The sequence below is a fragment of the Myotis daubentonii genome, chromosome 4 (genome assembly GCF_963259705.1).
Source record: "Myotis daubentonii chromosome 4, mMyoDau2.1, whole genome shotgun sequence".
Lineage (NCBI taxonomy): Eukaryota > Metazoa > Chordata > Mammalia > Chiroptera > Vespertilionidae > Myotis > Myotis daubentonii.
Window position 1 is genome coordinate 22,956,722 of NC_081843.1, and position 24,146 is coordinate 22,980,867.

The following is a 24,146-nucleotide window of genomic DNA, read 5'->3' on the forward strand; positions in this document are numbered from 1 at the left end:
CGGACCTGCAACCCAGGTATGTGCCCATGACCGGAAATCGAACCCATGACACTCTGGCTGACACTCTAACCACTGAGCAATGCTGGCTAGGGCTAGATCTGTAGTTTTAAAAATGATTGTCCTAAAATGGTTTCTTAGCATTGTGGTACTTTCTTGGCCATTAGTAAGGTTGAGTATCTTTTCATATGTTTATTGGCCAACTACATTTCCTTCTTTCCTGGTTTGTTTATCTTCCTTAATTTTTTATATTATTTTTTGAGTTTCTTCTCTTTTTCTTTTTATCCATTTGTAGAAAGCCCTTCATGTACTATAACTATTAATCCTTTTTCAGTTATATGTGCTGTAAATATTTTCTCTGTCATTTATTTGTGAAGTGCCTTTGTTCTAGCACTTTAAGTTCACCACGTTTGCTGACTCCTGACATTCCACTTTCCTGGATTATAGGAGAGGGCTGTTTATGTAGTGGTTTTTAAAATGTGCCAATGCCTGTACATTAACAAGATTTTTAAAAATAAAGTTGTATAAAGCATTTAAAAAAAAATATATAATTTATTGTTTTACTATATTTGTAATATCTTTTTGTTTGTTTGTTTTTTTGTTAATCCTCACCTGAGGATATTTTCAATTGATTTTTAGAGAGAGTAGAAGGGAAGGGGAGAGAGGGAGAGAGAGAAACATTGATGTGAGAGAGACACATTGATTGGTTGTGTTCCGTATGCGCCCTGACCAGGGCTGGGGATTGAGCCTGCAACCAACATATGGGCCCTTGTCTGGGAATTAACCTGAGACCCTTCAGTCTGTGGGCTGACACTCTATCCACTGAGTCATTCTGGCTAGGTCATTTTTGTGATATCTTTTGCCACGTAGAAATTTAAAAATTTTATGCAATTAATTTTATGAACCTTTAAAATGTTGGTTTTAAAGTATCCTGTCCTGAGAGTCTTTTGTATTTTTCTCTATTATTTTAACATTTAATTATTTTACACTTTTATTTTTCTTTGATGCAGATCTGCCTGGAATTTAGTTCTGTCTGTGTTTAGAGATAGTTTACTCTTATTTTCTTTCAGCCCTATAGCTACTGGTATCAGTGGTTAAATATCCCACTCTTGCCCATTAGAATTGAGGTGTTACCATTATTATATATAACATATTTTCATATTTATTTGGTTATTTGGGAGTCTCTGTACTGCTCCATCAATTTGTTTATTCTTGTACTAAAGCCACACTGTCAAGGCCTCCTTGTGATTATTGTTGGAATTGTATTAAATTTATACATTAATTTGGGAATAATTGATATTTTAATTTTTCCATTCAGGAAAGTTGTATTTCTATTTATTTTGATCTTTATTCTTTTTAAGAACATATTATGGTTTTCTTTATATAGGGCTTGTATCTTTCCTGTTAAAAATATGATTTATTTTAATTTTTTAATATTGTAAATGTAATTCTCCTCTCCCACTTTGTCAACTTGAAAAAGTCAACTTTTAATGCTATAGTTTTTGTTATTGTAATTTTTTTATTCATGAATTAGAAACATTTTATAACTTTTTATAGATATGCTTTTTTCATGTATCATTATAATCCAAGCTTTAAAAAATTGCTATTTAAAATTCTCTATAAATATTTTAAATTGTTGCATGATTTTTCCTCACCATAACTTTTAAACCATAATTCTTCATTCTTTATCTAAAGCTCAAGGTAACAGTATTTCTGGTTCTTGAGTCGTGGATTCTTTTTAAATATTTCTTTTAGAAAAAGTGCCAAATTTCAGAAAGGCATAGAGGTAAGAAAGATATCACCAGTAATTCTTTTACCAAGTAGCTCTTAATTTTTCACATACTTCCCTTCAGAATTAAACCCCCCCACACACATTTTGGAGCTAGTTAGAGGTGATGGCTGTACAGCACTTCTTAAAGAAATGTTTATATTGATTTTTAAAGGGAGAGGAAAGTGGGGGGGGGGGTGGTGCTGGGAGAAAGAGAGAGAGATGGAGAGAGATGAGAGAGAAACATTAGTCGGTTGCCCTCCATATGCACCTGGACCAAACCTGAAACCTGGGCATGTGCCCTGACCGGGAATCAAACCAGTGACCTTTCTATGAACAGGAGGATGCTCAACTAGCTGAGCCACACTGGCCAGAGCTCTTCAGAATTTTTTTTTTAAACTTCCCTCTTTTATTATTTTTTAAATTATTATTATTATTTTTAAATATATATTTTTATTTACTTCAGAGAGGAAAGGCGAGGGAGAGACAGAAACATCAGTGATGAGAGAGAATCATTGATCAGCTACCTTCTGCACACCCCCCTCTGGGCATGTGCCCCTGACTGGAATAGAACCTGGGACCCTTCAGTCAGCAGACCAATGCTCTATCCACTGAGCCAGACTGGCTAGGGCTGTTGCATTGTTTATCTTAAATATTTGTCTGACTTTTAGACTATAGCCGAGGATTGATTTCTGCCAGTAAAATTCATGGTTTAAATGGTGTGAACCATTTTGAAACTTAATTTATATAACATAAATGTAGGCCATGGTCCATTTCAAATGATCATCATGTAATGGCCTTGCTTTAGCAGGGCTAGTTGATAATTGTATTGTCTTAAATCTGAGATGTGGTTAATGCGATTAATTGACTGATTTTCATGGGTCCAAGCATCTCCATCCCAGGTGACATTGGAGCTTCCACTTGTGGGTAATCTAGTCCATTTTTATGCTTCTACTTAGTTTTTCCCAAAAGGTTCCAGTAAAGCTGTAACGTAAGGAAAGGATTAATTTGAAATATACCCTTCTGTCGCAAGGCTAATGTGATGCAGTTTGTAAAAACGCAGCATTTATTACTGATCCTGTCTGTCCTAAAAAAAAAAAGCACAGATTGCCATAAAAAAAAGCACAGGATTCTCCGGAATCTCATTACATACTAATGTGGCAGGTTAAGTAGTCTTGAAATATAGGACAACCCTCAGGAAAACCAGTGCTTGCAGAATTTTATCAGTGAACTAGTTAAGCTCATGCCGTGTCCAGCTGTGCTGGTGGATACTTTTACATTCAGCAGGAGGACATTATTTTGTTTTTCATTTGTTAACTCCTTCACTCTTTCATCAAGCCTTTACTGAGGACTTGAGGGGAAGTTTTTTTTTTTAAACAACGTTATAGAAGTCTAATTTGCATACCAAAAAAATCTAAACTTTGTAAGTGTACTAGTATGATGCAGTGATTTTTTTTAAATCATAAATTTATAGAATTGTGTAACAATCGCCACAATCCAGTTTTAGAACAGTATTCTCATTATTGCCAAAGTTCCCTGGTGACAGTTTATCCTTGATTTCACTCCTAGCCATGGGCAATTACTAATGGACTTCCAGTTTCTATGTTTACCTTTTCTCAACATTTCGTGCAATCATACGATGTGTGCTTCTGACTTCTTTCCCTTAGCATAATATGTTCAAGGTCCATCCATGTCGTGGCATGTGTCAGTACTTTATTCCTGTTATCGCTAATAGTATTCCATTGTATTGCTAGACCACGTTTTATTTATCCATTCCTCTGGGAAACAGCTGTATGCCCTAAAAACTTGAAGTGTTTTCCTTGCTTGGTGCTTTTTGCACATATTAAAACATTCACTGTTGATTAAGTGCCCCACTTAATTAAAAAACGTGACCCAATTCATTAATGTCTGTATAATAAAGCTTAGGCTGATAAATGCCAGGGAGGCAGCCAACCCACCACAGTCATGCCAGAGAGCACTTAGCAGAGAGCATTCTTGGAAATAGGAGCGCCTAAAGTGAGAAATAGAGAGCTCCACAAGTGGGTGCCCCTTTCATTGTGCAGGAGTTACCATGTAACGGAATAAAGATGAGAAGAAGCCCTGGCCAGTTTACTCAGTGGTTGGAGCATTGACCATGGAAGGGTTGCAGGTTCAATTTCCTAGTCAAGGGCACATACCTGGGTTGTGTTTCAATCTGACCAGTCGGGGAGCATGTGGGAGGCAACCAGTTGATCTCTCTCTCTCTCTCTCTCTCTCTCTCTCTCTCTCTCTCTCTCTCTCCCTCTCTTTCCCCCCCACCCCCCTTCATTCTGAAAATCAATGGAAAAAATATCCTCTAGTGAGGATTAAAAAACAAAAAGGTGAGAAGAAATGAAAAACCTTAAGGTGACATAGTTATAAATCAGCACCTATATAGTGTGCTCACCACAAGCTAAAGGACTGTAGATTCATGTGTGTTCTCCTTGATTCACTGGTCTTAATTGACCTGGATTTGTAACCCAAATCCAGGTCAATTAAGATCTCCCTAGGGGAGAACTCATTTTGGTCACATTTACCGCAGTAGCCAGCTTTGATCATTGGCAGTAGTAGCCCAGAATGCTGGGGTGGATTAGTGATGTGTGTCACAGGCACAGAATTGAGAGAAAATGTTGGTATTTGCTGATTCTGTGCCAGGGTTTTCTGGTGTAGACAGATGACCTGAGTAAAGGTTGGGTTTATGAGGGAGAGGACTTTTGTCATAGGATAGAGCATGTTTGTGTTGGTGCTATGGGGTGTAGCAGAAACTAGCTCGGATCAGCATGGGAGTGGGGAGGGCCTGGAGTACAGATGGTGCTGCTAATTACGTACTTTATGTGTGCTGTCTCTTCAATGTCTTTAAGCCTCAGTTTCTTTATGTGTAAAATGGAGATAATAATACCTACCTACCTTACCTATATCATAATGTTGATGAGAGGAGCTAATGAATCAGTGGTATGAAAATATTTTACCACCCACAGAACAATAAACCCTTGGAGTGTTATTATTACAGGCGTGGGGGTAGGTGGAGCAGGAAATGCCTGCAGTTAGGCAACGTTGGAAAGGATGTGGTGGCCTCAGGGCCTTTGCACTGGGCCCCTCTGCCAAGCCTGCTGCCTCTTGTCATATCCAGGTTTTAACTCCAAGGTTACCTCCATTCAGGCCACATAATTTAAGCTGGTTCCTGCCCATTCTCCACTTACCACCTCATCCTGTTTTATTTTCTTCAAAGTTCTCATCAACTAAAATGGTTTGGTTAGCCTACTTGTTTGTGTGTCTTCCCTGTTAGAACTGTGCAAACGTGGTGAGGCAGAGACCTTGTGTGTCTCACTTGTGTATCATCAGAGCCTAGAATAGTGCCTGGCACATCAAAGTTCAGGGTTTCTTAATATTTGTTGCACAAGCGAATGGAAGGGTCTCTGAAGTCCACAGACCCAGTCCAACTGAGGGCCAAGGAGTGCTGGGAGGATTAGTAAAAATAGAGGGTAGTTGCTGTGACCTCATCTCTTTGCAAATGTGTTCTTGAATCTTCCATTTCTTTGGTTATAGAGAAATGAATTCAGTTAAATCCACAGTAATTACAACTTTTTGTTGGTAGAAAAGCAAGCAGAGTAATTGTAACTTAATTGAAAATTCCATAAACTCTGAATCTGACTTCAAAGATAATCTCTTACAACAAAATAAAGAACAAGAATCAGAATTCATATTATTTCATTATTGTATGTAACAGGCCATGAAATTGAACAATGTTTCCAATTTGTAAGGCTGGTGAATTCAATCTCTTAAAAGATAATCGTGTTCCTTAAACTACCTGTGATATGAATTTGAGTTGAAATGTGTGAATTGGATACAATGAACACCCACCCCTCCCCACACCAAACGGATTTGCTCTTGTATTTATTTTATTTATTTTATTTATTTATTTATTTATTTATTTATTTATTGCTTAAAGTATTACAAAGGGTATTACATATGTGTCCATTTTATCCCCCCGCCCTAGACAGTCCCCTAGCCTCCCCTATCCCCCAGTGTCTTATGTCCATTGGTTATGCTTATATGCATGCATACAAGTCCTTTAGTTGATCTCTTATTTGCTCTTAAATGGGCTTTTTTCTCTCTCCTGCCGCCTGGCACCAATTCCATGTTCCCTTGTTTCTTGTGAATTTTACTATGCTTCCACCAGTCTAATGATTATGGCTAGACTGTGTGGGCTTCCCTGAGTTATGTGAGGTACACAGACATGGGGAGAGGTGTGTGGAGCTGCCCAAGGCAATTACCTGCCTGTAAATCCAGGTGTCTCCTGGGTTCCTTCACACCTGGTGACTTACTGGCTCCCTGGAGATGCGGGGCCACTCTGGTGGTTTCTCCCCTTCACAGGTGGACTGATGAATCATTGGTTCTCTCACAGGGTGACCTGTCTGTGTGCCCAGTTTGAGGCTGTCCTACAGCATGGCTTGAAGAGGAGTCGTGGATTAGCACTAACAGCAGCTGCGATCAAACAGGCAGCCGGCTTCTCCAGCAAAACGGAAACAGGTACTGCTCGGCCTGACGTGTGGCCCAGAGGATGCTGTCTTTTCTCTCCCTGTTTATTTTATTCAGTAGTGAGCAAGGCAGTCACTGTGTGGGACTGATGGGGGGTGGGGTGGGGCAGGGCGTGGTGGTGCAGAAATCACGGGTAAGGATGCCTGACTTGTCGGTCATGGTGTTGTCTGGCACCTTAATTTAAGTGAAGTCATCCTTTGTGCAGAATCCCCAGCACCACGTGTTGCCGTCTTTAGGGGCTCGGAGGCCTGCAGCAGAGGTGCTTATTTCACAGTGTGGTGAGGCAGTTGCTGGGAAATTGGTAATCTGTTTTAATACGATGCATGGGGATAGCATGATATTTCATAATTAAATCTGTCTTCAACAACAGCAACAGAGACCACACAGGTCTCTGAGCGTATACGTCCTGCTGCCATCCGTTTCAAAGCTGCCAAAGCATTTCCCAAGCACCACGCGCCTGTATGTCTGAATGACACAGGTAATGCTAATAGTAATAACTGCTAACACGTGCAAGTATTTAGTGCAAGCCTGGCACTTTGTCCGTCTTCTGCATAAGTGAACTTGTTCAGTTCTGACAACAGCCCTGTGAGTAGTAGGCGCCTTTATTTTCTCCACCGCACAGATGAGGACACTGCGGAGAGTGGTTTGCTTTGGGCCTGAACCATCATATTAAAACCATCCAATACTGACAATCCAAACAATACTTAAAATATTTAGACAGTTACTTGTTAGTTGGTTTCTAGTTGAATTGGTTATGGTTATCTATCCAGTTACGAATGTTGCAGCCGTGCAGTCACCTGGGCATTATTTAAAAGTATTTACTGTTAAATGCGCTACCCACCAAGAATGAAATAGACCTTTATGAAAACTGTGCAGTTGTGTGCATGTGTGTTTTAAGTTCCTTTTAATATTGAATATTATCCTTGAATGAAATGGGTCAGTGGATTGAAGATGAGGTTAAATTCAACCATTAGAATCACTTTTGGTATCCTAAAACATGACAAATTATGAATAAAACAAATACACATAAAAAACAACAACACCCCCCCAAACCATCCTATGTTCTCCCCCCACCCCACTTTAGAGAGCACGCTCCTTTAGACTCTGCTTGTGGTTGTCACCCTTAATTCCCAAATCTTTCTTGTGTACAGTGTTAGTGTATAATGTGTCATTTTTGGCTAGTTTTCCTCTTTTCATAGCTAAAAACCACCTCACTGTGTTTGGTGAAGTTAGTTGTTGGTGGAAATTCCCTGCTGACTGAGCCTTTTGCAGTTCTTTCTTTCTCTTTTGTGTTGGTGTATCTCCCTTTTCTTTCCTGCCCTTCAACAAACCTTTGATGCCTGTTCATCTCACCGGTTGCTCATCTTCAGAAATTATTGTGGTTCCTGTTGGGATCAGAGGAAGCTGCAAGAGGGATTCCTGTCACTGTTGATTTTTCTCCTGTGCTCTTGGGTTCCTCCTTTAAAATGAAGTCATGGCCGTGCGGGGCCGGTTCAGAGAAACGTCAGCATCACTGCTAACTGCCGCCTCGGATGTCAGTCCTGTTGTCTCATGTCCAGGATGCTTCCCTCGGCCCCTGTGTGGGGGTGGCTGAGGGCTCTGGGCTGGTTGAGAAGCTGTTCAAGGACATTGCTTTTCCCACAGTCCCCTCATTTCCATCGTTCCTGTCTGAGGGGGAGCCACCTTGATGATACTGGTGAGGCTCTGGCTCTGCTTCCATCCAGTCGATGGCAGCTGCCGGCCATGGCAGAGGCAGCCCTAGCCCTGGCTGTCAGACTGTGAGGCTAAGTCTGGTAGGGCCCTGGAATATTCAGAGCTTTAGTCGTTTTCACTTGTAAAGGAGGGTAGTCTCATCTATCTGGGGGCTTGTCAGGAGGATTCAGTGAGAATCTCATGTGAAGATCTGCTTCTGTTCATAACACCTAATAAATGTTTAACTAGTTGCCATCTTTCCTCAACACCCTTTTACCATTTAACCTCTTCTGCATCTCATCCGCCTTAAGGCTCTCTGACCTTTCAGCCATGAAGAATGGCTCTTTCCATTCCATCCAGACCAGAATTCTTGTCTTTCTTGTTACTTGGCCCTGATAATCAGAGAGGTTCCAACATGTTTGCAAGGCATCTCCAGCACTCACGTTCTTGCCACTTCCCTGTATCTTAGCATGATTTCTGCACCTGCATCCCAAAGAGGCGGATGAACGGGTCTCTGGCTCTGTTTTCCTCTGAGGAGGATGTACTGGGCCGCCTCCTAGACCCTTAGAAGCAGGGAAGGACCAAACTGGGTTAGCACTTGAGTGCCTGCCAGGGGCTTTTGCTGTCATCGTCGGTAGTGTGAAGAACCATTCACCGGTGCAGAATAGTCCTTGGCTGATGAAAACCTCTTTCCTGCTGTTGAACGTGTGATTAAAAGCCTCACGAGAGAGGGGAGCGGTGGGCTTTCAACTAAAAGCTGGGAAAGATCAGATCAGTGGCTTCTTGAGGCTGTTAAAGCCACTGGAATGACCTTTCGGGCGGAGTGAAGCAAATGAAGCCTGGTGGAAATGAGCATCGTGCTGTTCCTTCGCCCCTGCTGGCTGCTGGCTGCTGGCTAGGCCCTTTATGTAACTTAGCAGCTTGTATCAGACTCTACAGTCAGGCGACAGAGTTGAAATCTCTGCTCAGTGACTTGTCACACGTGAGGTCTCTGGGACACCCCCACCCCTTGAGCTTTGTTTCCTCATGTGCAAAAGGAGGTTAATAACAGGCTCTGCCTTGCAGGTTGTGGTAGGGACCCCCTGAGAAAGTGCCTGCAAAGTCCAGTCCAGAGCTGCTGGAGCTGGTGCTTGAGGGAAACTTGGCAATTCCTTTCCAGGGTAGATGACGGTGTCCTTATTCTCAGGGGATGACAGTGAGGCTCAAATAAGTTAATAAGCTGCCCAAGTTCCCACAGCTGGTAAATGGCAGAGCTGAGGATTCCAACCCAGGTCAGATTGATGTCAAATTCCTGGCTCTTCCCAGCTGCCCCCTCCCCTGGCATTGGGCCGGATGCCCATCGTTGCTCCTCCTCTGTAGACCACTCTAGCTCAGTTAACTGCATTGAAAGTGACAGGAGAGGATAAATAAGGGTGAATTGATCCACAAGGCTATTGCCTTAGCTCTGTTTACAAATGGGCAACATTACCTTTTGAAAAGAGAAAAGCTGAAAAAGTAATGGCTGACTAAAATGATGTTGTTGAAAATCACAGTACTGTAAATAGTGCTGAGTCTGCCAGAGGCATGACTGCGTTTGGTCATCTGGGGTTCGGGTGCATGCGGGACTGAGATTGGAAACTGGTGCCCTGTACAGTATACATAAAAAATTATTTTTTTTAAGTTGCCAACATTGAAAAAATATGAGATATTATGTTGAAATATGAATTTCTGACTTTTCTTAAACTTGAAGATGTGCGACTCTGGGCCCACATGTACTACTGACTTTGATTGGAGCCTGATACTCCTGCCCTCTGTATGTTGGCAAAAGTGCTCTAGTTCACCACGGTCTCCATCTCCCCGATTGCCCTTGACACTTGAGATAAGAGTGTTGCTTGACATTTATTGTTGCACTTTTGTTACTGTTCGCACTGTTCCTACCTAAAATTCAGTAGCTTTTGAGTGTAAACATCTCTCAGATAATGGATTTTGAATATATTCTTGTCTTTGTAGGTGCCTGGTATTTTTGACCAAATGCCAGATGTTGTGTATGAAGGATTGTAGAGTGAATTTGAAGCTTGAGATGGTGTTATCTTCCTTCAGAGAGGATTTGCTGTTCCTTCTCAGGCAGGTAGAGTAGAGGGAGACCAATTTAATTCAGTCAGGGATTGGGCCAGCTCACACCTGGGCTTCCGCGTTTGTGAGGGCTCCTGTATTTCTGCTTCTGCCTTACTTCTGGGATACAGTTCTTTGGGCTTTTCAGTTTTTCAGAGTTTCCATACAAAATTCCACACTCTGGGTGGCTTAAAACAACAGGGAGAAATTTATGCTCTCCTAGTTCTGGAGGCCCGAGTCCAAAGTGTAGGTGTCAGCAGGGTTGGTTCCTCCTGGACGCTATGAGACCGCGTGTGTTTCCAGCTTCTGGTGGTTGTCAGCAGCCCTTGGCGTCAGCAGTCCCTGGTGTTCTTGGTTTGTAGCTGTATCACTCCAATGTCTGCCTCTGTCTTCACATGGCCTTTCCTCTGTGTCTGTCTCTCTGTGTCCTGCCCTCGCCTCAGAAGAACACCACTCAGATTGCATTTAGTTCCCACCCCACTCCAGTAGGACCTCATTTTAACTAATTGCATCTGCTCAGAGTCTTTTTTCAAATCAAGTCACATTCTGGGGTTTCAGGTGGACATGAATTTCTTGGGGACACAGTTTAGTCCAGTGCACAGCTGCATCCTTGAGGTGATTACCAGTGCGCTTTCTCCTCAGCATGCCCGAGCCTAATTTTCCCCTCTCAGCCCCTGTGGGAATACTGAGAGCTCAGCTTCCCTCTTCATGGGAAAAGCCTCCAGGGCAAAATAAGGCTCTAAATGTAGGACTCGTGTCTGTGGACTTCCCTTCCCTCCTAGTCCTTCACTTTTGTTTTAATTAAAAAAAATGTTGTCTGGCTTTTTAAGTTGCTGTTTTTGTGCGTGAGAGAGTTGGTCTAACCCAGGCTAACATTTCGTAGCTAGAAGATGTGCCACCTTGTGTGTGACCATCTCCGGTTCCTGTTTTACAAATCAGGCCCCACGTTTTCCTTCGGAGAGAAACTAGCCTGGGGAAGGGTTTGCAGGCAGTTTCCTTCAGTTTTGCGGTGATTTTCATCAGTGCCTGCAGATATCTTCATTTCCTGGTTTGTTGTCTGCTAGGTGTTTTGTTTTATTGGTTTTTGTTTTTGGCTTAGCATTCAGATTTCTTCCTCTTTCTGAATTGGAGAGTTTTGCCCTAAACATCCCTCACTTACGAAATGTTGGTAAGGCAGACGAGACAATATAAGCAGATATGCCATCAACTCAGCTTTGTCTTGTCGAGTATTTGGTGGGCCAGGGAAGCAGCGTGCATCTCAAACGGAGATCCCTTGAACAGATTGCCCAGCTAGTTGGTTGCAAAGGACCCAGAGAAGCTTGGGATGAGGTCACCTTTAGGATCCAAGCCCCAATAGTGAGAGTCTGCCCTGTCAGCGTGCAAGCTGGTTCCTCATACTTTGGGATGAGTGACTGGATTTGTCCATACAAGTGCTCGTTTTGGTGATGGTGAGAGGGGATCTGCATTTTCTGAGTCTCGTCCTGCAGTTTGTTTAAACGTCCCCTTCCAGTTAGTGTGAATAATTATAGCAGACACTGGTTGTTCCCTGCCCAGCAGTTCTGTCTCTTCTGTCTTGCTCATGGAACTCTGATTTTGTAAAGATGCTGGGTGGCCAATAGCTTTGGATCAGAAGCTAGCCCCAGGGCAGTGAATCTGGGTCAGAGCAGCCCAGCCATCAGAATTATCCTACCGGTAGTTGGTTTAGGAAATGACACGAGACACAGTTCTGACCAAAGAGAAGGAAGAAGTCTGCTGAGGGGCTTCTAAGATGGATTCTTGCTATTTAAAGAGACACAAAAGAAGGCTTATTACATGGCCTTGGGTTGTTGCCTGAGACTGATGCTCGGAGCTGTGGCAATGATCTTGCCACCTTGCTGGGAACGGACCTGAGGACAAAGCCAGTACAGCAAGAAGGCAGCCCAGGGAGGTGGGGAGTACCTGGATCCTTCCTAACGTTACTTCACCAACTCTGGAGCTGCCCTACTTCTGGACTTGATGTGATGCAAAATAATAGATTCCCTAAGGTTTTAAGCCATTTTGAGTTCAGCCTTTTATTTGTATCCCCAAACATCCTAATTTAAACTATAGAGAAAAGTAAGACAACTTAAAAAACAAAGTCGGCCGAAACCGGTTTGGCTCAGTGGATAGAGCGTCAGCCTGTGGACTGAAAGGTCCCAGGTTCGATTCCGGTCAAGGGCACGTGCCTGGGCTGCGGGCACATCCCCAGTAGGAGATGTGCAGGAGGCGGCTGATCGATGTTTCTCTCCCATCGATGTTTCTAACTCTCTGTCTCTCTCCCTTCCTCTCTGTAAAAAATCAATAAAATATATTTAAAAAAAAAAAAAAAGTCAAATGCCCCTGGTCCCCAGTGGGAGACAGAGGTGATTAGCACATTAGTCTTGGAAATGACACCTGGATGTTCTCTGCTCTTTCTGATTAATGGGCCGAACACAGATGGGCTTTCTTGGTGTTTGCTAGATACTCATATTGAGCAGCTCCTGTGACCCAGGGGATTCGTTTGACTCTTCATGTTCATTGTGCCATTTTATTCCTGAAATGACTCTGCATGGTGAATGATAGTGTCCCCACTTTACAGATGAAGAAAATAAGGCTCAAAGGAATGAAATAATTGCTTTCATGTTTTAGAGATAATATGTGGCAGAGCTGGGATTTCTACTCAGGTCTACATGATTGTGATTTCTAAGCTTCTACTTTTATTTAATAACTAGAGGCCCAGTGCATGAAAGTTGTGCACAGTAGGGTCCCTAGCAGCTGCTGGCTGCCAGCTGGGGCCTCCCTTCCCCCGGCCAGGGCAGGACCAGCTGGGGGAGGGGCCATGGGTGGTTGGCGGGCCAGGCCCCTCCCCCCCCCCCCCCCCCCCCCGTCAAACTCCTGGTTGAGGGGACAATTTGCATATTAGGCTTTTATTATATAGGATAATGGCACATTATTTCCAGAAAAAGGGCTCTCTGAAAGATCAGGATCCCCCTAATTTGAATTCATGAGTAAATTATGCATCAAGGTTTGAGTGAGTTATGATCACTCAGAGCAGAGGACAGCAAACTATGTCCCCCCACCTAGTTTTGTAAAGAAAGTTTTATTGGAACAGAGCCACACACACTCATGTGCCTACTGTTTATGACTGCTATTAGGCTGAGTTGTGTCTGAGACCATCTGGCCAAACCTGTTTTTTTGACTGTCTCTCTCGATGGTCAAGGACTGGGACCATCCTTGCTCATCCAGTGTATTGCAAGGTGGCTGGCAGCCAAAAAACTAAGTTCAGAATAATGACTCAAGGACCCAGACTCAGGCCATGCCGCTCATTCTCTTGGGCAGTCGAGCCCCACTGTCTGCTTTCTGGACATCTTCAAAGTCCACTGAAAAGCAGGTGATAGTAACATACCTCATCTGTAAAATTAGAAAACGAACTTCCTTAATCGTCCGTGGGGATTTTTGAAAATGGTTGATTGCATTTCACTCAAAGCAGAATTTACGTTTTGCTTCATTGGATCACTGTGGGTTACAATTTCATTTCTGTAGAAAGTTAATTTTGGAGGAAGCTGCATGTGCCAGGAGAACCCTGGGCTCAACCTTTTGATGGAGGGGAAGTCAACTCCCCACCCTCCCGTCCCTATAATGTTTTCAGTTCTCTCTTTGTGTTTCTCTGTTGTATTTGTGAACTTGCAAATCAACTACTTCTGGTGAAGAGTCCTTGGAAGGATGTCTGTGGAAGGTGCTAAGAAAATACTGAGTTCTGTCCAGGGGTGTGATAAACATGTTTAACAGCTGGTAGGAAACTGCTGGCCTTAGGGAGGGAGCCAGAAGCCAGAGCACTGTCCCTTAACCGGCTTCTGTGTTGACCTGGGAGGTGCTAGATTATGGGGGTGTCCACAGGGTCCTGGGAGGGTCCTTGGCAGCTGGGGAGCCTGAGGACTTAGGCCAGTGGCTATTTACTAAGGGGCATGAAACTGTCCCAACCAACGTATTAGGATCTGGTATTGCTGGACTGCTGCCTCTTGGCTGAAGGTGACCTTTGGCTATTTCAGAGGTGTTTGATCCTGGTGTGTTGTAAATTGAGACCCAGATTTGTCCTCATAATTGTCAGTTTTTAGTCCATAATTATCCAGCTTGTTGGTTCCATGGGTCCTTTGCTTGGCTCCTGACAGTGTGAAATGGCTTTTCAGCAGAGGATGGGGTACTACGCCCTAGAAGGAAACAAGACACTTAACTTTAAAAGTCCTGCTTCTTTGGTGCTAGAGGAGATCCCTACTTTTTAATGAAGGAACTGCTGAAGATTCTCGTATAATGTGGGTGAATGCCAAGTGGGCTTTCCTGAGGTATTAGAGTTTGGGACTCAGGCCTCAGATGCTCACAGGACCAGAGAGATGGCAGAAGTGAGTGCACCAGGCCTGTGACGGGCACCTGGGGAGAGAGGAAACTGGTAGAGCAGGCCGGGAATATAGTCTGTCTGGTGGTTCAGGAAGAAGGGAGGGTGGATTTGGATGACCAGCTAGCAGTCTGCCACGGGAGGAGGTTTTGCACTTCTGTGCAGAGTGGCCAGACAGCCTCTTTCTGGGGACATTTGAATAGAGACCTAAGAAAATGAGGGAATTAGCCGAAACTGGTTTGGCTCAGTGGATAGAGCATCAGCCTGCGGACTGAAAGGTCCCAGGTTCGATTCCGGTCAAGGGCATGTACCTGGGTTGCAGGCATATCCCCAGTAGGAGATGTGCAGGAGGCAGCTGATCGATGTTTCTCTCTCATTGATGTTTCTGACTCTCTATCTCTCTCCCTTCCTCTCTGTAAAAAATCAATAAAATATATTTAAAAAACGAAAATGAGGGAATTAGCCATACTGTTATTAGGGGAAGGAATTCCAGGTGGTTCACCAGTTCAGAAGCATGTACCAGTCAGTTGCTGGTGCTCTCAAATTTATTTATTCTCTGTCCTTCCTTTGCAGGCTCTATTTCCCAGGCTCTCTTCCCATTGTCTTCCATTTTGGTTTGGCCGGTGGGAGGTGGTAATGAGTTTAGAAGGTGGGAGGAAGAAGGAAGCTAGACTATTTCTTCCTCTTACCTCCCCCTTAGGTGGCATCTCCAGCAGTGTCTGTGCTTCCTTCATGGTCCATGGAGGTCCCACGTGGCCTGCTGTTTAGGTGCTCCCCTCCTCCCTTCCCCTCCCAGGTGCCTCTGCCATAGTCCAGCTGTTGCCTGGCAGTCCTACCTGGTAACACTACCTCTTTCTTTTGTTCCTCTGGCTCTTTAGGGATGGGTTGGCTTTCTACATTGCTGATCTTTGGGTGGCCTCATCATCTCCTATTTGGCTGGGTAGGTATAATGGATGAACAACCAGACCAGTGAGGCTATATCAGGGCGAGTGACAGGGAGAGTGGAACGAAGTGAAAACAGGGAGGTGGTGGAGGAGCCAGGTGACATACGGGGCCGTCAGTGGCAACTCATCCTTTTTTCCTTGCTCATTTTTGTGATCTCCATCTACTCCTACCAAGATAATTGGCCTTTGTTCTATAGAGTCAGTAGGGATGTTAATTTTAAAATTTAAATCTACTGAAGTCTCTCACATTGGTGTGCCTTTATTCATTCTTTAAAAATGTATCAAGTTTTGAATTACGTACTTTAAAATGAATACGATGGTGAATTTTATGTTAAGTGAATTTTACCACAATTAAAAAGCCTGAAGTGGGCAAGTTACCTATAATTGGCAAATGTAAGTTTTATCTAAGTTTAAGAACTAACTGAAAGGGAATTAATAACACTTAATTTCAGTTGCAGAGAATTAAAGGCAGTTTTATCTTCACACAGACAAAAAAGTATCAATGTAAAATGGTGCAGACTCTGTGGAAAATAGTTTGGTGGATCCTCAAAAATGTAGTGCACTAGGCTTACAGCAAATTTAAAGTAGCAATAGGAAAATTTTAGACTTAGCAAAGGTTGAGGTGACCTGTTCCGAGTTTTGAGACTTGACAAGACCAAGGATATGGCTAAGGATGGGTGGCCATGCATGGCCCTGGAAGTCCCTGGTCAGCACACCTGTGCGTGAGAACCCTGAATAGAGTATTGTAAAAGGATGTTTGTGGCTTGTAGAGCATTGTAACAGTTAGGATGGATATTTGTGGTTTGTGCAAATAAAAGCTTGCTTGACCCCAAGGCTGCTGCTGTTTGGGCTTGCTCCCTGCGTGGAGAAGTCCGAGGCAGTCACTGGCCAGTTTCAATAAATCCTCACTTGCTGTTTTAGACCTAATTGGAGTCGGTGGTCTTTCTCAAACATTGGTCCACAACAAAAAGGCTTTGTCTTGTCCTCTTTCTTCTGGCTCTGATTGTGGTGACAGTCCTCTGAGACAGTGAGGTGAATGTCAAGAGTTTGGAGCTTCTGCCTGTGACAGAGCCTTTGAACCTGCTGTCTACTTCTAGGCTAGGTATGTGAGACAAAAAACCTTTATTTGTTTACAACTTGTAGTTTTTTTTTTTTTTTTTATTGTTGAGCAATTATTTTTGCCGTTGTTGTTTATTTTTGAGCAACGCATTTGCCCCTTCAGTGCACACAGGCATTGCTCAGTGCCTGGCCTGTTGCCAGTCTCCATAAATGATTGTTAGATGATTGAAGAACATACCCTCTCTCACTGCATTAGACTTCTTCTGGTTATGAGTGACAGCAAGCCACATAGACAAAGAAAAAAAGGGCACTTATTAATTCAAGTAACTGAGAAATCTAGGGCTTGAGCTGGTTAGGGCTCAGCATCCCCACATCTTTCTCTCTGTCTCTCTGAGCCCACTTTTCTATGGGTTGGCATCTTTCCTAGGTGGGCTTGCTCTACCTGATAGGGGGGAAATGGTCCCAGGTAGCTCCAGGTTTACGAGATTATCAGAGCTCCTACTTCTAGAAGAGTGGTTGGCAGACTTCTTCCTTAAGGGACGAGATAATATTTCAGACCGTAGGTCTCTCACAGTCCTTAGCTCTGCTGTTGTAGCAGGAAAGCAGCCACAGATAATATAGTAACAAATGGGTGGCTGTTTTCCAGTAAAACTTGACTTACATAAATAGGTGGTGGGCCGAATTTGGCCCTTGGGTCATTGTTTGCTGACTTCGGTTTTGGAAGGAAATAAGGCCTCACTTCTGGTTCAGGTACAAGTTGTAGGGAGGACCCTTGGTTGTGGGGCAGATGCTGTGTCCAGGGCTGATTTTAGCGGCAAAAATAGAATATAGGGGACTAGCTGTGGTTATGGGAAATATTAATCATGCTGTTAACTGTGATTGCTTTGTTCTGGTTAAAGAAAGGACATTCTAATCTGGCTGGGGACTGTATGCCCTTGGGACCCGGGAGTCAACCTTGGACCTGGGAGATAACCTTGGAATGCTGTCCATTCTCATTCAAGAACTGCCTGTTATCATGGAAAGATGAACAACCTTGTTGCCCACACAATTGAGTCCCAACACAGTCTGCATAGCCTACTTCCTCATGCCTGTAATCCCTACTTCCCCATTGTAAGCTTTGTCCTACCTGATATAAGCAGCTGGTTTATGGGGCGGTGGGGGGGTGGGGGGGTGGGGGTGGGGTGGGGCGGGGGAGCCTGCAGAGCAAATTTTTGTGGATGACCTGCTCTCTCCCATACCGCCGGCATTATTGGAATAAATGGTCATATATGAATCAGCCTTGTCTCTGCTTAATTGGCTTAAGTAGTGACAGGCAGCCCAGACCCCTTGGGTGTCCGGTTTCACTGGGACTGGGATGAAGCCAGTCAGGCACTCACTTTAGCCACAACTTTTACGTGAGTGTTGTCAGTGGAAATAAGGTTCTTCCACACCACGAGAAAAGCATTTGAGGGACCCACGAGTAGGAGAATGAGATGTAGAGGTAAGATTTATTGGAGTGAAAACAAAGGACTATTCCCCAGGTGCCAGGTGTCCTATCCACAGCCGGGTGGCCTAGCTCGTCTCACTGTGGAGTAAGTCCTGGGCCTGGTGAGCATCAGTGCTGACCAGGAAGATCAGGACCCAAACTGTAATGTCATCACCCAGGGCTCCTGCCCCGCTCAGGCCTGCTGTCGGAGCCCCATGGCTGCTACGCCCGCCAACGAATGGGTGAACACATGCTACCAAGAATTATATTATCTCAGGCTTGGGAGAGAGCAGGCTTTCTTTCAGACTAACCAATCTCTTTCCCAGTCCTTCTTGGGCTCATGCTGGGTCCTCCCCATCCAGGTTGGTCCTTTTCTCAGTTTCCAGTCTAGATGCCACCCTTTATGTCACCATTTTGGCTACCACTGTGCCTTCCTCAAAGTTCTGCTTTGTCATCGGTTTCTACTGCCCATGTGTCTAGTAAAGGAATTTCTCCCACTCCTCCCTCAAACTCCCTGGGTTGTTCCAGGGAGATTCTTCCTGCCTGCTCTGGAATTAGGTCCCCTTGGTGGAGGGAGCCGCCTTCCCTGGGGGCCTGGGAGTGCTGTGGCTTCCCAGTGAATCAGGTTTAACGTCTGAGTCCATTTGTTCCCTTTCTTACTAGCTGCCTCGCTAACAGCAAACCAGATAAAGAATATCTATCTTGCAATATTAAAAAAATCAAGATTAATACAATAAAAATCCACATGTGCAAAATATCAAACAAGGCCCGGATGAGGGTGGGCTAGTGAGGCATGTCAAGGCTTAGGGCCCGCTGTGGCCAGGCCATTGCCCAGCCTGTGTTACCTGCCCACCTAGGTAAGGAAGGGAAGGTGTGTAGTCAGAAGGCACCTTCAGACAGAACACAGTCCCTTAGGAAAGAGGGGTGCTGCTTTCAGAAGAAAGGGATATTGTTTGTCTGCCTTGGCACTACGTGCTTTTCATGTATGTTTTATTCTCTTATTCTTTTCTCTCAGAGCAAAGCTCACTTTATAGAAGAGGAAGATGAAGAACAAAATAAGTTGCCCAAGGTCATACAATCTTACATAGAATCTGAGGCAAGGTTTTGGTCCTCTTTGGACTCCAAAGCATGAATTCTTGAATTTTTGGCATCGATTAAAGCTGAGGCCTGTTAGAAACTTTGCCAAAGGCCCCGAGCTATTAGTTATCCTCTTTTAACGAGTGGCCCCAGGTGGCTAGCCTCAGTCACCCCTTCCTGGCTCTTTGTTCTGGTTGGCAGATGGCTTTCAGAAGTTGAGAGAGCCAGAAGCTCTCACCCACTTTTAGAATTAGCCCCTTGTTTCAAAGCAGCAAGAGATCGGTGTGTATTTCCAAATTAAATTACAGACACTGCGAGCGTTAAGTGGCAGGTGAGCTGCACTTTAAATAGATCACATTAATTCTGGCAGTGGAAGCGGAGCCCTGCTGAGATAATTCTTATCATCAGCATCGCTCTGGCAAGCTTTAGAAGCCTTCTGTAGCAGTAAGCAATTTGGGAAATTGAGAGGTGAAAACACACCTTGAAGTGTTTCATGTGCATTCAAGGTCAGAGGGAGGTGACTGCAGTTTTCAAGAGAGATGCGGTGTAAGTCACTTGATGCTAAAGGTGATGGATATCCGGATGGTTGTCTGGTGTGTTTCAAAACAGGTTTGCTGACGGGCCCACTCAGGGTACTGCTCTCACCAAACTCCCCCTGCTGTGGTTTCTGAGAGAGGCTTCGAGTGGAAAGAAGGCGGTTAGCACACTCATGCAGTTTGGGTTTGGGAAAGGGATTAGTGTCGCATTTAGGCATCGAGACAGAAGATGGTCCTGAGCGAACTCCCCTGTTGGTGGCTTTTCTAGTCATTCTTGGGACGTTTATTGTAAATGATCCCAGAGGTTGGCATGATCCATCCAGAAGTATGTATGCACACTCCCTGTACATACACATTTAGATACTGTTAGTAGAAAAAGGGAAAGAGGAAACAACACAAATGCTCTCATATAAGAAGGTAATTATTAAGTAAACGATGGTTAGTCATCATGGTCTGTGCATTGTGCTCAGTGCTTTACCTCCCTTTTCTCCAGTTACCCCAGGAACCCGGATGTTCTGCACTTTGGGCCTTTTGTTAAGGGAGAGGAATCCAAACCTTATCATGTTTAAGTGACCTGCTCAGGGTCATTCTACTGAACAGTCTTTTACCTGTTGTTCTGTCCACTAGTCTGGAAGTTTGTTGGAGACGAGTCCTTCCAGTCTCTGCCTGCTAGGCCATAGTCTCGCCCAGTCCATGGCTCCTGGTCAGAAGGCAGTCGATGCTGGCTGAGCTGAAATATTAGAGCGAGCGTACTAACCCAGCGCCCAGTGTGTGATGTGTGTATTGCGCATCCTTCTGGAGGGAAGGTTCACAGACCTTGCCACATTCTCAGAGGGGTCTTGGGACCTGTTAGGCTCCTGGATTAGAATCCTTGTCTGGTAGCAGACTCAGTATTTTCTCTTAGTATATTGAGCATTTGTGAACATGATCATTTTAAAGACTGTAGACGCCTCCTCACTTGGCAAGGCAGGGTGATTTTGTGGTTTGTCGTTCGACAGCTCTCAGTCCCTTCTGCTGTATTGCTTACTGTGAATTGCTGTGTGAGTTCCTTCACTTGTCCAGGCCTTGGACCTTGCCTTTGACATGGACATGACCTTGGTGGTTATGAGGACTGAGTTCATATATAAAATGTTTACTACAATGGTTGGTATGTACTTAATGCTTAATAAATAGTATTGGCTGTTGCTGTTGTTACTGTTATTGGCAGCAGGTAAAAGTGTTGATGTGAAGTAAAGAAAATTGATTACAAAATTAGGTATACACTAGAATTACAACTAGAAAAATATCTGTGTGGGTGTGGATAAAAACAGGGGGGATGTGAGGAGGTACAATTACTATTTTATGGATAAAAACAAACTTTCTTAGCTTTCCCTTAAAGCCTTACATCTGTTCCTTTCTCAAATCTATGGAACTCTCTCCCAAGGAATTGGTAATGAGGACAACTAGTTATGTACAAGGATGTTCAAAGCAGTATATAGGGAAAATTGGTAACATAACATGTTCCCCGCTGTAGAGAAATAAACAACAGGGAAGCCATCAAAAATCATATTTCCAAAGATCTTTAAATGTTATAGGAAAATGTTCATGATAAAGACGAGAAAAAACAAATGAGGGTATAAAATTATGTGTGTGTGTGTGTGTATTTGTATATACGTGCATGTATACATTTGCACCCATATACAATACACACAATACGATGGTATATTAGTTACTTACTATAACAAATTATCACAAAGCTGCTGGCTGAAAACAACACAAATTAATGTTCTTACACTTACGAAGGGCTTAGTTCAAAGCCTATTTCACTGGATTACAGTGAAGATGACATCGGGCTGGTTCCTTCTGGAGGCCCCAGGGTAGAATCTTCTGGCTTCCAGCATTCCGTGACTATTGCTGGCTGCATCATTCCAATCTCTGCTTCCATGTCACCTGCTCCTCTTCTGTCCTATCTCCCTCCACCTCCCTCTTATAAAGATACTTGTGATGATTATGGCCACAGAGACTACCCAGAATAATCAATGACCTCTCCTTCTCCAGGTCCTTAACTTAATCACATCTGCAAAGTCCCTTTTGCCATATAAACTAACACTCACAGGTTCCAGGGATTAAGACATGACTATCTTTGGGGGTTATAATTCATCCTATCACAGATGTTGATTTTGTATAAAAAAAAGAAAAGTACAGAAAAAAGAGTGGAAGGAAATACTTGAAGATGTTAACAGTGGCCATCTCTGGATGGTGGACTTGAGGTCGTTTTTATTTTCTGTATACTCTTTGGTATCTTCCTTTTCTGTGCTAAGGAAGTAGTTCTTTTACAATCTTCAAAGATGCTCAGGGAACGTTACTAAAGGCGATGCACATCCCAGGCCAAGTGCCACAGCGCCTGTCCCGCTGTCTCCGCAGAGCCCGTGTTCTGGTTCTACGTGAAGGAGGTCCTCAGCAAGCACGAGCTGCAGCGCTTCTACTCCCTGCGCCACATCGCCTCCGACGTGGGCCGCGGCCGGGCCTGGCTGCGCTGCGCCCTCAACGAACACTCGCTGGAGCGCTACCTGCACATGCTCCTGGCTGACCGCAGCAGGCTCAGGTACCCACTGGTGGGGTTCTGGGAGGGCGTGTAGGCGAGTGGTTAAAACCACGGAACCTGGAGTCAAAAGCCTGGATTTACACCCTAGGCACCCCCCCCCCCCCCCCCCCCCCGCCGGCTCACAGTCAGTCTCATTTGTTACATGAGAGAAGGCCTGTAAAGGGCTCAGCACAGCACCTGCATAGAGCAAGCACTTACATGCTCATTATTAATAAGGCTGGGGTGTGGGGTGTGATCTATGGTCACAGATAACAGCCTGCTCCTCACTTCATGGAATTTGAGTTCGGGCTCTTTTCCAGTTCAGAATTTTTCTCTTTATTTTTTTATTTTTTAAAAAATATATTTTATTGATTTTTTACAGAGAGGAAGGGAGAGGGATAGAGAGTTCGAAACATCGATGAGAGAGAAACATCGATCAGCTGCCTCCTGCACACCTCTCACTGGGGATATGCCCGCAACCAAGGTACATGCCCTTGACCGGAATCTAACTTGAGACCTTTCATTCCACAGGCTGATGCTCTATCCACTGAGCCAAACCGGTTAGGGCAATTTCTTTCTCTTTAGATATTGGGTGTTTCCTGCCCAGTTTCACGGTTTGTCTTTACAACTCTTTCTGTTTTCTTTTTTTATTAATCAATACCAAACTGACTGAAAAAAATATGGAAGTTTTAAGCTGGGAAGAGAAGTCATTGGTTATTAAAAAACACCCCCCCACCCCCCATTTTATTGTATTTTCTTTTTTTCTTGATCATAAAGTTCAGTCTGTCAGGTAGCACTGGCCAGGTTATGCTGCCGTAACAAACATGATGAAGACCACAGTGGCTTGAGACAGCTGAGTTTATTTCTTCCCTCTGCTTCGTGTCTCTCGTGGGCGAACAGGGATTCTCATCGCAGGGACCCAGGCTGATGGCGGCTCCATCTCTATAAAGATGTGGTTGCACTAAGCACTGGCTTGTCAAGCTTCTGCCCAAAGTGATGCTTCACCTCCTCACATGCACTGGCCAGGCAAGCTCGGCAGGGTGGGGAGATGTGGTTATGCCACGGCGATGGGGAGAGGGCACTGAATATGCGCCATGGTAGCACAGTCAGCCACATTTTCTCCAAAAACATTGACATTCCTGTCATTTTTCCTGTGCTCATGATGTCTGTGATGTTTCTCTCTCTCTCTCCCAGTCTCTCTCTCTGACTTTGGCTGTTGTTTTCCCTCTGAGAATGGTGGACCAGACTTGTAGTTTTTTGTCACCTGACGATACAAAGGGACAGTGATCAATCCTGCCCTGATTCCTTGCGTAACTTCTGCATCAGCAGTGCCCACATCCTCATTAGTGACGTTCCATTTAGCCCAATAAGTTGGCATTTCATTAGTACCGTGATACGTTCCATGTCTCAAGTCTCTCCTCTGTTTCTTCGGCCCCTAGGGTCACCTCTCGTCTGGTAATTTATTAGGCATTCTGGGATCGTGTGATAGGGCTCTCACAGATACCTTTGAAGTTCTCACATTGATGCTGACTGGGGTGCTTTGTCCAGTTGCATGCTCAGACTCTGTGGGTCTGAAATGGGAGGGGTGGGGCCAGGACGCCTGGTGCTGCCTGCATCTGTGTGCTGCCTGGGGTCTGAGTTGACTGTCTGTGTGTACCTCCTGAGCGTTAACTAGCATTAATTAAGGAGAACATACTCATGTTCCTAAAAATGAATTCTAATCAAGCTCTTCCCACCACATCATTTGCAAGTAGCTCAGAGTTGTATACTCCACATCAAAGTTGAATTAACAATGAGCAGTTGAAGTGAATCCAGCTGTTAAGAATCATAGTTGAATTTACCTAAATCACTAGTCACTTTAATCTACTTTGATGTGGGAAAACCAAATTCATTTACGTATATGAAAATGGACTCAGATTTTTAAAGGATCAAAATTTGGGGAATCAGAGGTACTGTTGCCGCGCCAGCTTGGACGCGTGGTTTGTGCTTCCCCTGCCGTGCTGCTCGTGT

At 44.2% G+C, this 24,146-nt stretch overlaps 1 protein-coding gene across 6 annotated transcripts in view; it reads left to right on the plus strand.

The window, feature by feature from the left end:
• The window catches only part of SNX29 (sorting nexin 29), a 438,387-nt gene that overhangs the window by 39,426 nt on the left and 374,815 nt on the right, over window positions 1–24,146 (plus strand). For 5 of the 6 annotated variants that reach the window (XM_059693199.1, XM_059693196.1, XM_059693200.1 and 2 more), the window contains 2 exons: window positions 6,189–6,313; window positions 21,977–22,157. In XM_059693199.1, the coding sequence (XP_059549182.1) occupies window positions 6,189–6,313; window positions 21,977–22,157 (306 nt within the window). The remainder of the gene's footprint in view (window positions 1–6,188; window positions 6,314–21,976; window positions 22,158–24,146) is intronic. The other variant, XM_059693201.1, reaches the window with a different exon arrangement.